The sequence below is a fragment of the Trichosurus vulpecula genome, chromosome 5, assembly GCF_011100635.1.
Source record: "Trichosurus vulpecula isolate mTriVul1 chromosome 5, mTriVul1.pri, whole genome shotgun sequence".
NCBI classification, from domain to species: Eukaryota; Metazoa; Chordata; class Mammalia; order Diprotodontia; family Phalangeridae; genus Trichosurus; species Trichosurus vulpecula.
Genome location: NC_050577.1, coordinates 117,037,789 through 117,055,303, shown reverse-complemented (window position 1 = coordinate 117,055,303; position 17,515 = coordinate 117,037,789). Strand labels below are relative to the sequence as shown.

At 39.6% G+C, this 17,515-nt stretch overlaps 1 protein-coding gene across 3 annotated transcripts in view; it reads left to right on the top strand.

Moving 5' to 3' along the window:
- MKLN1 (muskelin 1) overlaps nucleotides 1–17,515 on the top strand; it is a 254,913-nt gene that overhangs the window by 123,578 nt on the left and 113,820 nt on the right. For all 3 annotated transcript variants that reach the window (XM_036759608.1, XM_036759607.1, XM_036759609.1), the window contains exon 7: nucleotides 15,702–15,779. In XM_036759608.1, the coding sequence (XP_036615503.1) occupies nucleotides 15,702–15,779 (78 nt within the window). The remainder of the gene's footprint in view (nucleotides 1–15,701; nucleotides 15,780–17,515) is intronic.

The window sequence follows — 17,515 nt, the reverse complement described above, 5'->3', positions numbered from 1 at the left end:
ACAGTGCTTGGAACATACTAGGTGCTTAATTAGTGTTTGTTTCCATCTTTCCCTAATTAAGTATGATCCCTACCACTAGAAACTTATGGTTTTAGGCAATGGAAGTTACCACTTGACAGGTTAGGAAAATTGTTGTGAAATTTTAAGAATTCATTCCATGTTGAATATGAAAAGTTATTTTGGGTTTATTGAGAGAGGTTTGAGAGGAAAAGGAGTATTGTGTAGTTGAAGAGGCAAGCAAAGAAGATAGTTTTGATTAAAATGTCCAGGTTGGGCTGGGGATCCCTAATCAATAGGTTTATATCTGACTTAACTCTATTTTGACTTGACTTATAAGGTATTATTATAATTATTATTATTATGGTTGCTAGTCCTATGGCCTCCACCCCCTCTCATAAGCTGTGTATACTATTCTGTTTTTTTTCCAGTATTCTATTTAGAAATAAATCTTCAAAACTTTAAGATTTAACCTAGTTATATTCAGAATTATGAGGAGAAGTCAACAGTGATAGATCAAATAATTATTATTGTAAAACTTATAGGCTCATAAGATCTTTTTGTATTTTTAAAATTTTATTTTAAATTTTGAACTTAAATGCTAAAAAAAGCATTTCCAAATGTATAGCAGAACCCCCCAAAAGGAGGATATTGCACAAAACCGTGACCATTTCATACTGCTTGCCTTAAAAAAAAGATTAAATAATAAATTCCAAAAATATCCCACTTGAGAAGAAGCCAAGATGGTACAGTAAAGGGAGTGTTCTAATACAGTTCTCAACATTCCCCTGTAAACAACTTTAAAATAACACATCAAATTGAATTCTCACATATAAGAGACACAGAAAGAAGAACTTTTACAATGGGGAGGAAAATGAGGGGAGGGAGGGTATTGCTTGGACCTCACTCTCATCTGAACTGGTTCAAAGAGGGAAGAATATAAATGAATGAATGAATGAATGGATAAATAAATGTGTGTGCATATATATATACACTCATTGCCTCCCCCCCCCCCCCCCCCCGGTCTCTCTATCTCTCTATCCCCCTCTCTTTTTTTAGGTATAGAAATCTTTCTTACCCAAGAGAAAAGTAAGAGGGAGAAGGGACTAAGAAAAAGTTCAGGGAGGATAAGAGGAAGGATAGATTAAGGGAGGCAGTGGTCAAAAGCACAGAAGGCCAAGGTGAAAAAAATTGTGAAAGATATACAAAAGGATGGAGGGAAATAAATAGTTAACAGTTTTGACTGTGAATGTTAATAGGATAAACTCACCTACAAAATGAAGATGGATAGCAGAATGAATAGATTAGAAATGCAAATCCCACAATTTGTTATTTGCAAGAAACACATTTGAAACAGGCACACACAGAGTTAAAATAAGGGGCTGGAACAAAATCTATTATGCTTCATCTCCTATGAAAAAGGCAGGGGTAGCAGTCATGATCTCAGACTAAGGAAAAGCAAAAATAGGCCCACCTAAAAGAGATAATCAGGTAAGCTACATTTTGCTTGTCTGTACTTCATTCTGAACTTCTGTCCCTTCTGCAATTAAAAAAAAATTGGTTTCAGTGGCCCTCTTTTTTTTTTTTAGTACTAGTATTGTTAAAGTTTTTTCCCTCAAACACTCCCAACCTTTACCCCTACTAAAAGAACTATAAGTTTAAAAACGCCTGTAGCAAATAAGCAAGTTCAACCCAAAGTAATCCTCACAATGGCCATGTCCACAAATGTGTGTGACTTGCTATACGTTTCGAACATTACTATTGTTTGTAGGTAGATAACATGCTTCATTATACATCCTTGGGAAATATGCATGATTATTACAGTGATTAGTGTTCTTAAGTCTTTCAGATTTTTTTTCTTACAGTGTTGCTCTCCTTATATGTACAGTTTGCTCTTCTGGTTCTACTAATTTAATTCTGTATCATTTAATGCAAATTAGGATTTTCTGATATTATCTATTCCCATTTCTTACAATATAATAATATTCTATTACATCTATATATTATCTTCTCAGCCATAAAAAGTTTTCTATGAGGTGACTTTAGGCACCCCCTTAGAAATTTAGTTCTTTTCTTTTTTTTCCCCTTTTAAGTCCCCCTTCAGGATCAGAAAGCTTGTTTTGCTTGCAACTATTCCCTTCCTGGTTTTATCTTTTCTCTTAACAAGACTCTAAACCTGTCCCCTACTTGTGTCCCTCTTAAGTTTGATGTAGTTCTATACCAGACCTTGCATGTTTTCAACTCTCTTTTGTCCCTTTCAGATAAGAGAAAATGCACATAATGCCTGCTCCCCTCACCCCTTAGTCCATGTTTGCATATTTTTGTCTGGAGTGAGACCACCCGCCACCAATTAATTAAAAGAGTCAGAGGTCTCTCAAAGTAGAAACTGAAAGCTTCTTTATTACAATCTCGAGAGAAAGGATGTCATCACCACCAGAAGCAAGCTAGTAGGAGAGGCTCAGTACAGGAAGTAAAGCATGATTATATACCTTAGCACATTATATCCTCCTGCCACCACTGACCTTCACCCTCATTGGTGAAGTTGAGGCTCACAATCTTGTGAGAAATCTAACCCAGGAACAAGGAAGTGCTAGTTTAGCCAATGCAAGCTCATAAAAACATCTTTATCCTTATTTGGCGAGGCTTATGCTGAGGTGGTAGTGGGGAGGAAGTGGGTCCGGTTGCTCTTAAGTTCCAGATTCCTATAAATCAGATGATTTCTTAGTAACTTGAGACTTAGGCCTAGCTGTCAGTCAGAAACCCTGAGCCATGCTGATCCCATTCAGTCTACAGAAAGGTTGAGATTTAAATTTCATGAGAGGTCCTCACTATCCCGCTCATTCTTTTCTCATGAACCTCTGTTACTAGAAATGGCAATTTCCATCTCCTTATTCCTCCTTTATACACTAGTGTATTCTTCCTTTTCCCCTCCTTTTTCTTTCCCTTCTTCAAATCATAGAATAGAAATAATGCGCCTATAAGGATCTCAGTTTTTCTTATTGAACTTTCTCCATACTCTTTGACAACATTAAGATTTCAAAAAGAAACTTTTTTCTCCTTCCCCTGTTAACACTGCATCATCATATAACTCCTTTTAGTTGCTCAAATAAAGTTACCTTTCTAGCTTTCTCTGCACTCTTGTGTTTGTATTTTGAAGTTCCAGCTCAGCTATAGTCATTTTATCAGAGATACTTGCAGTCTTCTATTCCATTACAGAGCCATTTTCTTTCCCATGGACCTGTGCTGATCTTTGCACAGTAATTGTTATTCAGTTGTTTCAGTCATGTCTGACTCTTCATGACCCTGTTTGGGGTTTTCTTGGCAAAGACACTGGAGTGGTTTGTGATTTCCCTCTCCAGGTCCTTTTACAGATGAAGAAATGGAGGCAAAAAAGGTTAAGTAACTTTCCAACAGTCATACATCTATTAAAGTGCCTGAGGCCCGGTTTGAACTCAGGTCTTTCAGATTCCAGGCCAGGTATATAATGTATATTATTCTTGGTTGGAAGCTTCTTTCTTTTGCCTTGACACATATTGTATTCCAAGACCTCTCATTTATGGTAGAAGCTTCCAGATTTTGTGTGAATCAGACTGTGGTCCTTTAGAACTTGAACTGCTTCTTTCTGGGTACTTGCAGTAGTTTTTCTTTGACATAGAAGTTCTGATTTTCGCAATGACATTTCAGGAATATTTTCTTTGAGGTTTCTTCTGGGAGGTTACTAGTGAATTTTTTCTGTTTTCACCTTGTTTTCCATTTCTAATAACTGTGCAGTTTTCATTTATGATTTCTTGAAATGTAGTTCAGGCCTTTTTTGGATCGTGGTTTACAGGGAACCCAACAATTTTATAATTATTTTTTCTTGACCTGGTTTCCAGGTAATTTTTGGGAGAGGGCGGAAGTGATATGGGCAGTAATTGGGTCTCCTCTTCTTATTTAGCCTGGAAGTGGAGCTGCCACTCATAGGCTTGATCTTGTTGCTGATTGGCATAGATTATAGATCACCACCACCAACTACAATTACAAGTATTTGCATAATGCGTTAATGTTTGCAAATTACTTCAAAAATGTTGTCTCACTGGATCCTCATAACCTTGTGAAGTAGGTTCTATTATTGGTACCATTTTATAGATAAGGAAACTGAGACAGAGGTGAAGTAAATGACTTACCTATGGTCACACAATCCGGATATGTCTGAGATTTGAATCCAGGTCTTCTTAACTTGTGGTTCAGTTCCACATTCCCCACTTACCTCAAGGTAGTGTGTACTCACTGGTATAGCTATAAGCCTACTCTGCTAGGCTTCCCTGGAAATTTTATTGGGGCTTTGGTAAAGAATAACTTCATTCAAGATGGTGGCAGCTAGTTATTTTCCTCTTCTGCTGTAAACATAGTGTTACATTCCTTCAGTTACTTTAATCTTTTTGTTTAAGGTGGCCTTGTTTTCACAGGTTCTTTTTCCCTTACCCCTGATCCCTTCTTCTCATTTGTTACCCCTTTTCCTTTGGGATTTTGTTTATTAGTCCTGCTTTTGTCTGGTCATATATTTCTTCTCCCTCTTTTTTCTTCTCAGTCAAGTAGATTCCCCTTTCTTTTCCTCCCCTTCAACTAGTCCTTTTTATTGTTGTTGTTCAGTCCTTCAGTCATATCTGATTCTTCATGACCCATGGACCCTTGGACTGTAGCACACCAGGCCCTTCTCTCCACTATCTCTCAAATTCTGTCTATATTCATGTTCTTTTTTTCCATGACATTCTCTATCTCATCCTTACCTGTCCCTTTCTCCTTTTGCCGTCAGTTTTTCCCAACATCAAGGTCTTTTCCAGTGAGTTTCATCTTCTTCTTATGTGGCCAACGTATTTAAGCTTCAACTTCAATATTTGACCCTCCAGTGAATAATCTGAATTAATTTCTTTAAGTATTGAGTGATTTAATCTCTCTAAGGGACTTCAAAAGTCTTCTCCAGCACCACATCTTGAAAGTGTCGATTCTGCAGTGCTCAGCTTTCCTAATCTTGCAGCCATACATCGCTACTGGAAAAACCATAGTTTGACTATATGGACCTTTGTTGACTAGGTGATGTCTCAGATGCTTTTTGATGTGCTGTCTGAATTTGCCATAGCTTTCTGTATCAGGAGGGCCGAGTTTATAATCTCAAAGAGGATCATAAACATGTCTGAAAGGTTCGGAATCGCCGGATATAAGAAACTCTCAAAGTAGAAGGCAGAAGAATCAAAACATTTATTTAGGCTCAACAGTAACCAACCCATGAACCAGCAACCCCATTTTGATATGTTGATCATAATCTTCCAGGCCCAATAAGTACGCCTTGCAAGAGTAACCAGGAGGCTACAGAGAAGCATGATTGCGTAAAGCAAAATCATGCTTCCCCCTCGATGGTAATAAGATTACCCACTGGCCTGAAGTCTTTGTTCAGCTTCCTCCCGTAGATCAGCTCTGCTACTGGCAGCTCCTGCCTCAGCTGTGTCTGTGGCTGAAACTGACGTAACTGTCGTAACTGCCTCTGTAACTGCCTCTGGCTCCAACTGTCGCTGTAACTGTCGCTGTAATGGCCTGAAGTCTTTGTTCAGCTTTCTCCCGTAGGTTAGCTCTGCTACTGGCAGCTCCTGCTTCAGCTGTGTCTGTCGCTGTGGCTGTAACTGACGTAACTGTCGTAACTGCCTCTGTAACTGTCGTTGTAACTGTCGCTGGCTCCAACCGGAAAAGGAAGAGAGAAATCTTCAAGCTGTCCTCTCCCCTCTTATAGGGTTTTTGACATCATCAAGCTCCGCCCAAATGACCAGGGCCGATTGGTTCCTGAGTTGGCCCCTCCCCCTAGCATAGACATTAACACCTCCCCTCAGCCAGCCCCATGACTCATCACACAGGAAGTTGTCTGCTTCCCGACATGCTCCCCGGGCCTCCTGCCCCGGAAGAGCAAGCCCCAGCGTCCAGGGAAGCTCAATGAGGTAAACTGAGTCATTCAAAGAAAACAAAGGCCATTCTGGCTACACTCCACCCCTTGTTATAGGATACATAATCTAATCAGCCATGTATCCTAGAACATACATTGTGATCCAATTACAAAGGAAACTAAAACATATCATTCATTATAAAGCAAAACATATCATTCGGTGACATTCCCAAACATTGGTTAACGATTCAAATGCGATCTACCCCTAGATCCCAGCAAAATAATCTCTTCAATCAATCATCCCCAAAATAATTATTAATAATTCAAATATCCACCCCTAAATCCTTGTATCCATTACATAGGATCAATAATATCATAACAATAAAACAACACAGCAAGGATAACACAAAATAAGTAAACAAAACACTATCATCATTTCCACCCCCCTTGAACGATTTGGGGCTCAAAATCTTGGGGTGAGGGGTGAAGGTCTCATTTTCCATAGCTTCTTCATGCTGAAATTGGATGTAGAGATGGCCCTGCCCCCAAAAAGTCCCATTCCAGAAGTCATTTCTTTAACAAGCTGGCAGGAATTCCAAGAATGCTACATGCTTAGGCAGTCACCGGAAAGTGCAGGGTGCTTAAGCCTGAAGGAAACAAAACTAGCAACAAGGTTAGCCAAAACAAAGGACAGAAAGAATAGACAAGTATGGACTATAATTCTTCAAATAAAATCATCTCAAGTTTGGTTGAGATTTCAGTTATGCAAAGATCCAACATCAAAGCCAAACTCAGGTGGGAAATGTTTCTTTTCAAAAGGAACATAATGAGGAAGCCAAGAGGATCCCACCCTAGATAGAGACTAAGATTGTCCTCCCAGCCTTTCCCCAAATGTACAAGTTTTCATCCGTTAATCACACAAGGTCACCTTCAGTCTGAGTGGCTTGTGGGCTTGCAGGAGCAGTTCTTATTTCCCTATTTCTCATGTTATCAAGTCCTCTATACATTCTGTATAATTCATTGGTTGGAATTCCATCTATCATTTCAAAACCTACCCCTGCTCTCAATAAAGCAGTAAACATTTCTTTCCTTGTTACTCTCCTTTGGCGCCAAGTTTGCTGGTTATTCACTCTTCTCTCTCGAGGAGATCTATCCCTTCCCCAGTCACCTAAGTCATATAACTGTAAAATCTTATTTATCACTGTTGTAAGACGGCTCCCTACTTCTCCAAGTAATAAATTCAAAATTAGTTGTTTATAAGCAGGGGGAGCTGTCCTAATTATTAAATTCCTATGAGGCAGTTCCATTGAATCATTGTAATATTTGTCTGCAGTTCCTGTCATAATGGCAGTCTTCATTACCTCCTCCTTTAGTCTCATGATACAGTCTCTAAGTGAATACCAGGGTCTGTGCTCAGTGGGCCACATAGAATCAGTAGCATATCTCTTATTGCATCCCACAGCGGCTAATGCCAACAGAGTAGTCCTGCTATCACCATCTCCTTGCTGATGATGTTCCCTAAAAGCTTGTTGAACTAGAGGATCATGGCTGATACCTATGAATCTCATGCAGTCTGTCCCATCTACTGATATTCCACCGGCCCCTTGATCACTGAGTCTTACCATCCAAGATATCAATGGTTCTCCTATTCTTTGGCTGAATCTACTCAAAATATCTGTGACCTCTTGCGGTGAGAAATCTTCCTGAATTTCCCTTGTAACTGAATCTTCACCTCGGGTTTCTGTCTTCCTCCTTTGTATGGGTCGAGCCCTTGTCTGATCATTTAACCATCTCCTATTCTCTGTGTGAGGCACATCCTGAACCCCAGTAGTGTTTTGTGCCTCAGCCCCTAACATTGTCTCATTCTCTCCCCACTCACTTCCTCTGCCACCATGGCTAGGACGAAGCAGGCAGTCAGGCTCTTTCTGGGCTGGGTTGAAATGCACTCTGGGCTTTTTTGGTCTCCTGTTGCTCTTAGCCACATTAATAGAAAAGTTCTCATTTGAGTCAGTTTGGTCTTCTGCTATCTGAGATTCCCCTTCTTCCTGTGGGGTAGGAGTGCCCCCATGTCTTTCACTTAATCTCAATCTTTCGTATACTAACCGGTAGGCTGATAACACTATCCAGCTTTGCCTAGATAGTGATGCCCCTGACTGAATCCCAACTTCTCGTAAACACTTTTCCAAATCCCTAGGATCTCCTCTCCGTAGCCTTGGTTCCCAGTTTTCACAGGGTCCAGCTTTTTTAGCCAATTCTTTTGCTAGGGAGGAATAAAATGGATCCTCCCATCCGGGGATATTCATCTCTTCCTCTGAAATTGTTCTGCTTCTAAATAGAGATCTTATACCTAGCGATCCTGTTCGTGACGCCAAATGTATCAGGAGGGCCGAGTTTATAATCTCAAAGAGGATCATAAACATGTCTGAAAGGTTCGGAATCGCCGGATATAAGAAACTCTCAAAGTAGAAGGCAGAAGAATCAAAACATTTATTTAGGCTCCACAGTAACCAACCCATGAACCAGCAACCCCATTTTGATATGTTGATCATAATCTTCCAGGCCCAATAAGTACGCCTTGCAAGAGTAACCAGGAGGCTACAGAGAAGCATGATTGCGTAAAGCAAAATCATGCTTCCCCCTCGATGGTAATAAGATTACCCACTGGCCTGAAGTCTTTGTTCAGCTTCCTCCCGTAGATCAGCTCTGCTACTGGCAGCTCCTGCCTCAGCTGTGTCTGTGGCTGAAACTGACGTAACTGTCGTAACTGCCTCTGTAACTGCCTCTGGCTCCAACTGTCGCTGTAACTGTCGCTGTAATGGCCTGAAGTCTTTGTTCAGCTTTCTCCCGTAGGTTAGCTCTGCTACTGGCAGCTCCTGCTTCAGCTGTGTCTGTCGCTGTGGCTGTAACTGACGTAACTGTCGTAACTGCCTCTGTAACTGTCGTTGTAACTGTCGCTGGCTCCAACCGGAAAAGGAAGAGAGAAATCTTCAAGCTGTCCTCTCCCCTCTTATAGGGTTTTTGACATCATCAAGCTCCGCCCAAATGACCAGGGCCGATTGGTTCCTGAGTTGGCCCCTCCCCCTAGCATAGACATTAACACCTCCCCTCAGCCAGCCCCATGACTCATCACACAGGAAGTTGTCTGCTTCCCGACATGCTCCCCGGGCCTCCTGCCCCGGAAGAGCAAGCCCCAGCGTCCAGGGAAGCTCAATGAGGTAAACTGAGTCATTCAAAGAAAACAAAGGCCATTCTGGCTACACTTTCCTTCCGAGGAGCAATTGTCTTAATTTCACAGCTGCAGTCGCCATCCACAGTGATCTTTGAGCCCAAGAATATAAAATCTGACACTGCTTCCATTTCCTCTTCCCCTGCTTGCTAATTCTTTTCTTTTCTTTTTTTTTTTTAACTTTTTTTTGTTTGTTTTTGAACATCTGTTTTTAAAACTTTGAGTTCCAAATTCTTTCCTCTCTTCCCTTCCCTCCCACCCTCCGTAAGAAGTCAAGCAATTCAACATAGGCCACATGTGTATCATTATGTATAACCCTTCCACAATACTCATGTTGTGAAAGACTAACTATATTTTGTTCCTTACCAACCCATCCTGCTTTATTGAATTTTCTCCCTTGACCCTGTCCCCTTTCGTGTTTGTTTTTGATTAGCTTCACCCCCATCTGCCCTTCCCTCCATCATTCCCCCCACCCCCCCTTTTTTAATCTTCTTCCCTCTTCTTTCCTGTGGGATAACATACCCAATTGACTGTGTATGGTATTCCCTTCTTAGGCCAAATCTGATGAGAGCAAGATTCACTCATTCCCCCTCATCTGACTTCTCTTACCTTCCCACAGAACTGCTTCCTCTTGCCACTTTTATGCAAGATAATTTACCCCATTCTATCTCTCCCTATCTCCCTCTCTCAATATATTCCTCTCTCATCACTTAATTTGATTTTATTTCTTTTAGATATCTTCCCTTCATCTTCACCTCACCCTGTGCCCTCTCTCTCTCTCTCTCTCTCTCTCTCTCTCTCTCTCTCTCTCTCTGTGTGTATATATATATATATATATATATGTATATATGTGTATATATATATGTATGTATATATGTGTATATATATGTATGTATGTATATACACACACATACATATATACATACATACACATTCACTTATACATATATATACATAAACATATATATGCATATTCCCTAATTTTTAAGGTAGTATTTTCTTCAGTGTTCCGTTGGACCTCCTTTTCCATTTGTCTAATTCTGCCTTTCAAGGCATTCTTCTCCTCATTGGCCTTTTGGAGCTCTTTTGCCATTTGAGTTAGTCTATTTTTTAAGGTGTTGTTTTCTTCAGTGTATTTTTCATTATTTTTTTGGGTCTCTCTTAGTAAATCATTGACTTGTTTTTCATGGTTTTCTCGCATCCTTCTCATTTCTCTTCCCAATTTTTCCTCTACTTCTCTAACTTGCTTTTCCAAATCCTTTTTGAGCTCTTCCATGGCCTGGGACCAGTTCATGTTTTTCTTGGAGGCTTTTGTTGTAGGCTCTATGACTTTGTTGACTTCTTTAGGCTGTATATTTTGGTCTTCTTTGTCTCCAAAGAAAGAATCCAAAGTCTGAGACTGAATCTGAGAGTGTTTTCGCTGCCTGGCCATGTTCCCAGCCAACTTACTTGACCCTTGAGTTTTTCAGCAGGGTATGACTGCTTGTAGACTGAAGAGTTCTATGTTCCACGTTTGGGGGGGATGTGCCAGCTCTGCCACACCAGCACTCCTCCTTCCCCAAGAACCCCCAACCCGAACTGGGCTTAGATCTTCAGCAGGCTGTGCACTCCTATTCTGATCCGCCATTTAATTCCTCCCACCAGGTGGGCCTGGGGCCAGAAGCAGCAGCAACTGTAGCTGCCCCACCTCCACTGCCCCAGGGCAGTGGCCCAACCGCGTACTCTTTCTACTGCTGCAGCTTTTCCCACTAACCTTCTCTGCTGTCTTTGGTGTTTGTGGGTTGAGAAGTCTGGTAACTGCCGCAGCTCACTGATTCAGGGTGGTAGGGCACATTCAGCCTGGCTCCTGGTCTGGTTGGTCCGCGATGCTCATACTGGGCTCTGCTCCACTCCCAGCTCCCAGCTTCCAGCTCCCTGTGGGATAGACCTCACCCAGATACCATCCAGGCTGTCCTGGGCTGGAGCCCTGTTTCCCTCTGCTGTTTTGTGGATTCTGCCGTTCTAGAATTGGTTCAGAGCCATTTTTTTAATAGGTTTTTGGAGGGACTTGGTGGGGAGCTCACGCTAGTCCCTATTTTCCAGCTGCCATCTTGGGTCCGCCCCCCTTGCTAATTCTTTTCATTAGTTTTTAAATTTAAATTTTTTTGTGCCCCTTTCCACTAAGAATTTCTCATACTTTTCATTATTTATTTTCTCTTTCTGTTTGCTGTAGACCCTCATTCTGTGATTCATGACCATTTTTCCTCTTTTCTTCATACAATCAAAGCTTCCAAGGTATCTATTGCAGGCATTCTGCTACTGTTTTGTAGGGCTTATCCTCTGAATTTCCTTCTTCTGTTGTATCCCTGTTGTACTTCACTCTCAGAACAATGCCAATTATTGTAGGTTTTAGAGAAGATACTTCCCCATATTAGGGCTCTTCCCCCTTATCACTGATGTATACCTTCTCCTGTTTCCTTTTTTTCCTGCATTTGCCTGAGAAGCTCCCTGTGTCCGTGCTCTCCTTTTGGCACTTCTCCAGGTGACAGTTGCCCACAGAGGTTCCAACTTCCCCCTTCTCTCCCAGGACAAGTAGACTTTTCAAGCACTAAATCTCCCAGACTTCATGCTGTGTAAGGTCTTCATCTCCCGTCACCCATAAGAGTATTCGGTTCTGAAACCTCTTCCCACCTCCAAAGTGAGTACTCTTCCCCCCTCACCCCTTCACTTCAGTCTTTCTCCCCTACTCACCCACTTCAGGTGCTTCTCTTTCTCAGACCACAGAGGTCACCTTCGCCTCAATGCTAGATCTTGATTTGGTTGTGAACTTCTCACCCTTCTCTATCTACTGTTCTCTCCCTGCCTTTCATGCACCCTCCCATGTTTTATTGTAGTCCCACAAAAGGAGCATTCTTTGGTAGGCAGGGTGTTACTAGGTTCTGTCCATAATGCCCCTTTTCTACTTCTTCACTGTTACTTCTACTAATTTTCCACCTTCACATCTCTTCCCCTGCCCCCCTTACATTGAAGAACTCTCTTAGTGATCTATTCACTCCTCCTGCATTTGTTGTTTGGGGTATTTGGGAAGCAACTCATCTTTTCATTTCTGATTTTCTTTCTAAGAATGTTTCAAGCTCTTCTTTGTTATTCAGTGTCTATCTTTTGTCTACTGTAGGTAAGTTCAGATTTGGGCTGTATCCTTAGTTCCAGTACCCTTTAGGACACATTATTCCATTCCCCCTCCTTTTTCTAGTGGAATAGTCTTGCATTATTCGAATGTCATTTCCTTTGTACTTGAAGGTCTTTCTCCTGATGACTAGCAGAACTGGTTTCTGAATTGAATTGTTAAACTTAACCACTTGAACTTTACAGCATTGGGGTTTTTCTCTCTCTTTTTTTTTTTTTCTAAAAATGATCTGTGAATTCTTTCAATTGGAATTTCATCTCCTATGTTCAGAAATTCTGGACAGTTCTTTTCTTTTTTTGTTTCATTATAGTGTTAAGATTTTTTTGTCCTGTAGTTTTCTCCTGGGAGACCTATGATTTCTAGGTTGTCTCTACACATTGTATTTTCAAGATCAGCGTGTTTTGCTTGCGTAGTGACCATATTTTTATTAATGTTAGTGTTTTTTGCTTTTCCCCTTCTAGATTGTCCTTCCTTTCTGTGTATTTGAATTCCCAATCTGTTGTTCTGTCTTTTGTTTCTCCAGTGAGCTTTGCCATTGCAGGTTCAAGTTTTTCTATTCTGCTTTTTATTTTTATTGTGCAAGGCATACATTCTGCTCTCATAACTCTCTTTTCTTTTTTAAACCTCTCGGGAACAGTGTGTTAGGGTTGCATGTTCTCAAATTCTACAGGGTCCTCCATCCCATCAACTGTGTAATTATTTGCCTTTACCTTACGGTATTTATTCATAGATGCCTGAACTCATTTACTAGATCTGAGGTCATATTTTCTTCTGTTGTTATTCTTTTTCCTGTTGATGTTTCTATTTAAGTTCAAGGTCTTTGAAATTTCTTCTTCTGTGAAATCTTTGGTACTTAAAATCTTTTTTCCACTTGTTTTCCTTATCACTTACTTCCTGACTTCCTCCTGTCTGGTTGTAACGTCAGCATCCTCCCACACTGGGCAGTTCACAGTACAGAGCCTATGTCTCTGTCCCAAAAATATTGCCCCCATTGAATAAGGGAATGGACTAAAGGATCTCTGACTGCCTTTCCAGCTCTAATCCAGTGACTTATATGTGGTCTTCTGTCAGGAGTATCCTGTACTGTTTTTGTCACAAGTGGCAATACTTGTGTTTGGATATAATTTTTAGGTAGCCATAAATGACCCTAACTGGGTTTTATGCTCTTTCCCTCTGGCTTGGTGGAGTGCTGTACAGCTCCCACATGTACACTATCCTATTCTGGTGGCCTGTCCCACTCCCTCATTTCTCTGGCCTGGCACCACTAGTTCAGAGCCTATTTTTCTCTGGCATCTGAAGTTCATTGCTTTGCAGCACTAGTGCATCTGGGTTGCAGCCCATGGCAGGCTTTTGCGTCCACATGGCTGTGGACAATCTGGCTGTTGAAGCCAGAGCAGACTTCCACAACCTAAATCTAGGATCCTGAATCTAGGATCTCCATGGTACTAGAAGGAGGGTGAGGAGCACTGTGGTGTAGAAATAGGATTTGATGTAAACCTGTGTTGTGTTCTTGGGTCTGCTAGTGCAGCCTTGTGAGTAGTATGGATGATTGGGAAGGGATGTTGAGTGAGCTCAGGGTCAGTGAGCTTTAGTTCCTGGGTTTTTTCTTGTAATCTTCTTGTGGATTCTGGATGTCCTAAACCATGGAAATAGCTGAAGTTGCTTAATCTTTGGTGCACAGTTTCTGTTTTGGAGAAGTTTGAGAGGTTGTGGAAATTAAAGAAAATGTTTAGTCTACCATCTTTTTATTCTTGTGACCCAGAAGTCTGGCACCTAGTTATTCTTGTATAAATTGTATCTTTGAATAAATGTCTCTTTTTTCCCTCTCTGTTCCCATTGTAATTTGCTCCTCCTCTGCCTGCCTTCTCTTCTATATGTTCTTCACCTTTATTTCTCCAGTTGTTAACAGGGATTGGATTAGATAGGGGTTTGTAACTTGGGGAGGCTGAATTTATATTTTTAATATTTTGATATTACCATATCTCACTAGAATTTATTTCCTTGCTAATCTTTTGTATTTTATTTCATGGGTTTGAAAATAATGTTCTGTGAAGGGATCTAATGTTTCACCACACTGCCAAAGGGATTATGACACACAAAAAAACTTAAGAACCTGTGTACTAGATGATCTCTTAAAGTTACTTTGAACTTGGATTCTATGCTGTATGGTACTTGTCTGTATTTTGCCCTCTTTTTGTCCCTTGACTCTACATTGGTCAAACATTAAAGATTTTAAAATGTTGTATTTATTGATTGGTCTTATCTTAGAGTATTATATATAGAATTCTGGATTCCACAGGATTCAAAGCCAGAAGTCATTAGTGTTCATCTCGTCCAGTGAACCTCATTTTACAGTTGAGGAAATTATGAACCAGGACGGAGAAGTAACTTACAGAAGGCCGCATAAGTAATAAATGACATTACAAAAAACAGCTAGAAGTCTTAACTGTTGGTTTGAGAGTCAGAAAGCCTGGGTTCAAATTCTGGTTCTGTTATTTATTATGTCTGCAAGTTTGATCAAAGATCTGTAACCTCCCTGGGCCTCCTTTTTGTTGGGTATAGACTAAAGGATCTCTCAGTACCTTTCTAGTTCTAATCCAGTGACCTCTGTGTGACCTTCTGTTTGAAGTATCCCTTACTTTTGCTGGGGCAGGGTGGGGGGTTAACAGGTGACAATACTTCTGTTTGGATATAATCTGTATCTTGATTAGGAAAAAATATATTAGAAATGAGCAAGCGATCTGAGAAGTTGCTGATGAAATATCTCAATCAGGTTTTTCCAGTAATTATTGTGTGCCCTCCACATCCCCATGGATTATATTTATATTAGGAGTGAAAATCATATTAAGACTTAATCCAGGTATCTCTTGCAGTATAGAGAGTATTTATTTGCATTACCCGTAATTGTTTTCTAATTTTTTTTTCCTTTTTCTGTTTTGCAGCTCTAGGCATAATACTGTTTTTTTTCCCACCCAAACCCTCATTTGTATCTGTCTCTCCTTTCAGAATGGCTATGTTAGACCATTTTGCTGTTTGATCATACTTGTCCTTTTCCTCCTAATTTAAATGTGGCAACATATTTGTAACTAACAGGTGCCATAGTAATGAGATGCATACCAAATTTGATATGAGCTGTCACTCAAGCAAAGTTTTTGAATGATTATGGCAACTAATGTAGTGCCATTTTATTTGGGAAGGCATGGAAAATGAAATGAGACATATTTTGTGAAAATATGCCACTAAATTGACTGACATGTTATATGTTTTATATTATGTATTCCTGGGTAGAAAATCTTGAATAGCAATTTTGCTCAATATAGGCTTACAAAATCCTATCTTATCAGCAACAATAACACAAAAATATAAGCAAGTTAAGAGGAATTTTTTTTTTACATTTGCAGATGGTTTGTTCAATCAGTATATCAGCCAACAGGAATATAAGCCACGGTGGAGTCAGATCATCCCCAAAAGCACCAAAGGTGAGTCAGACATTTCAGAATTTAAATGCTTTTTTAAAATGCAACTTTCTCTGCCTTTTCGCTACACTAAGAAACCCTTGAACATAAATAGTTTTTAACTAGGTAGGACAAAAAAGCCACTAGCCTTCTTCTGCCTTGTGCTTAGCCAAGTATATTGTGTTTTTTTATGCTAGTAAATGATTTGTTTAAAGTCTTTTTTGTTGTATTGTCACACCAGTGTATATACTCATTTTAGCCCATGTTACAAACAAAAGCTTCCTATAGACCACTAGACTATAGGAGTAGCATGGACAAATAAAATTCATAGACTGTACAAACAAAACCAGTTCATCAAGCTGTTTTTTTCTATTCACCTCTATGCCAATTCTGTACCAAAGTTAGAAAAACTAATCAGTTGAAGCTTTACCTTCATTATCTTTCCCTGGCTTTTTTTAGTATAGTGAGTTGAAGGATCCTCAAAAACTGGTCAGTAGAAAAGAGGAAGAGAAGAGAAGTTCTTGTGGATGATCAGCCTTGAATAGAAGTTTTCTCTGACTTTTTTCAATCACCTATCTTGTTTCTTATGAATTATAAACTGACAGGTTATCCTTCTGCCAGCTACCTCCTGTGACATAGATGAGAAATAAATATCATCACTCAAAAGCTGAAACTGGGAACTCTTAACATGTCAAATAATATATTTAGATTTTTGTATGTGCTGAAAATAGAACCCTAATCTTCTGGCTTCTTAGTCAAAGACTACATTAGACACTAGTCTTTGACTCATTGAAGTAGATGTTATGCCTTCATGTATAAGATTGCATTTAATGAGGTTAGAGCAAAAATACATGCAGTGAGTAGTAATTTTTGTCCTGTTAAAATGTTTCATCTTGTTTTTATTATTCTCTTTCTTGTTCATTATATATTTATTGATAAATCTTTTTTATATCACCTTTATTTTTGAATGTATCGTTTCTTCCTCCGATATCCAGCAAGTCATGTGTTTATTTTTTCACCTCTTTTTCTGGGGCCAAGCTCGGTCAATATAATTATGGTGTTCCTTTTTTTTTTTCTTTTCCTTGATATTGTTTTCCTAATTCTACTTATTGTACTCTATATCAGTTCATTTAAAGTTTCCCATGTTTCTCTGAATTCTCTATTGTTTTTTTCTTTTTTAATTGTTTCTTATAGTCTAGTAACATTCTGTTATATTCATGAATCACAATTTATTCAGCTATTCTCCGTCAATGGGTTGCCTTTTGTTTTCACATCACATTCTTTTCCAGTTATGTTCCTCTTCCTTCACCTACTCAGTGATATTCTTAGGGGGAAATATTTCATTGAATACGTTTGAATCTTCCCAGCAAGCTTAGTGGTCAGCATAAAAATCACAGTGAAACAAAATTTATCATCATTTTACATCTTACTATTCAGATAATTAATTATGTCATGAATTTATGACATCATTGCTTAGCCCAGATTACAATTCCTCCATGATTTAGTAGAATGTTTTCCTAAGTTCTAGAGGCTGAAGAAAAAAATTACCTGTAATAAACACACATTCAGTCATTGAATCTATTTATCTTAGCTTTGTGTAGGACCTGCCAAAGTGTCCTTTCTGTTAGCTTAGGCTTTGAGACCCCAAGGCTGTCTTCACACCCTAATGAGGCAGTTGTTTTATGACTTCTTTTGAAGACTAATCAAATCAAGCTGAGTTCTTAAATTGGTGGTGGAGTGAAATGAACAATGAAATTTTT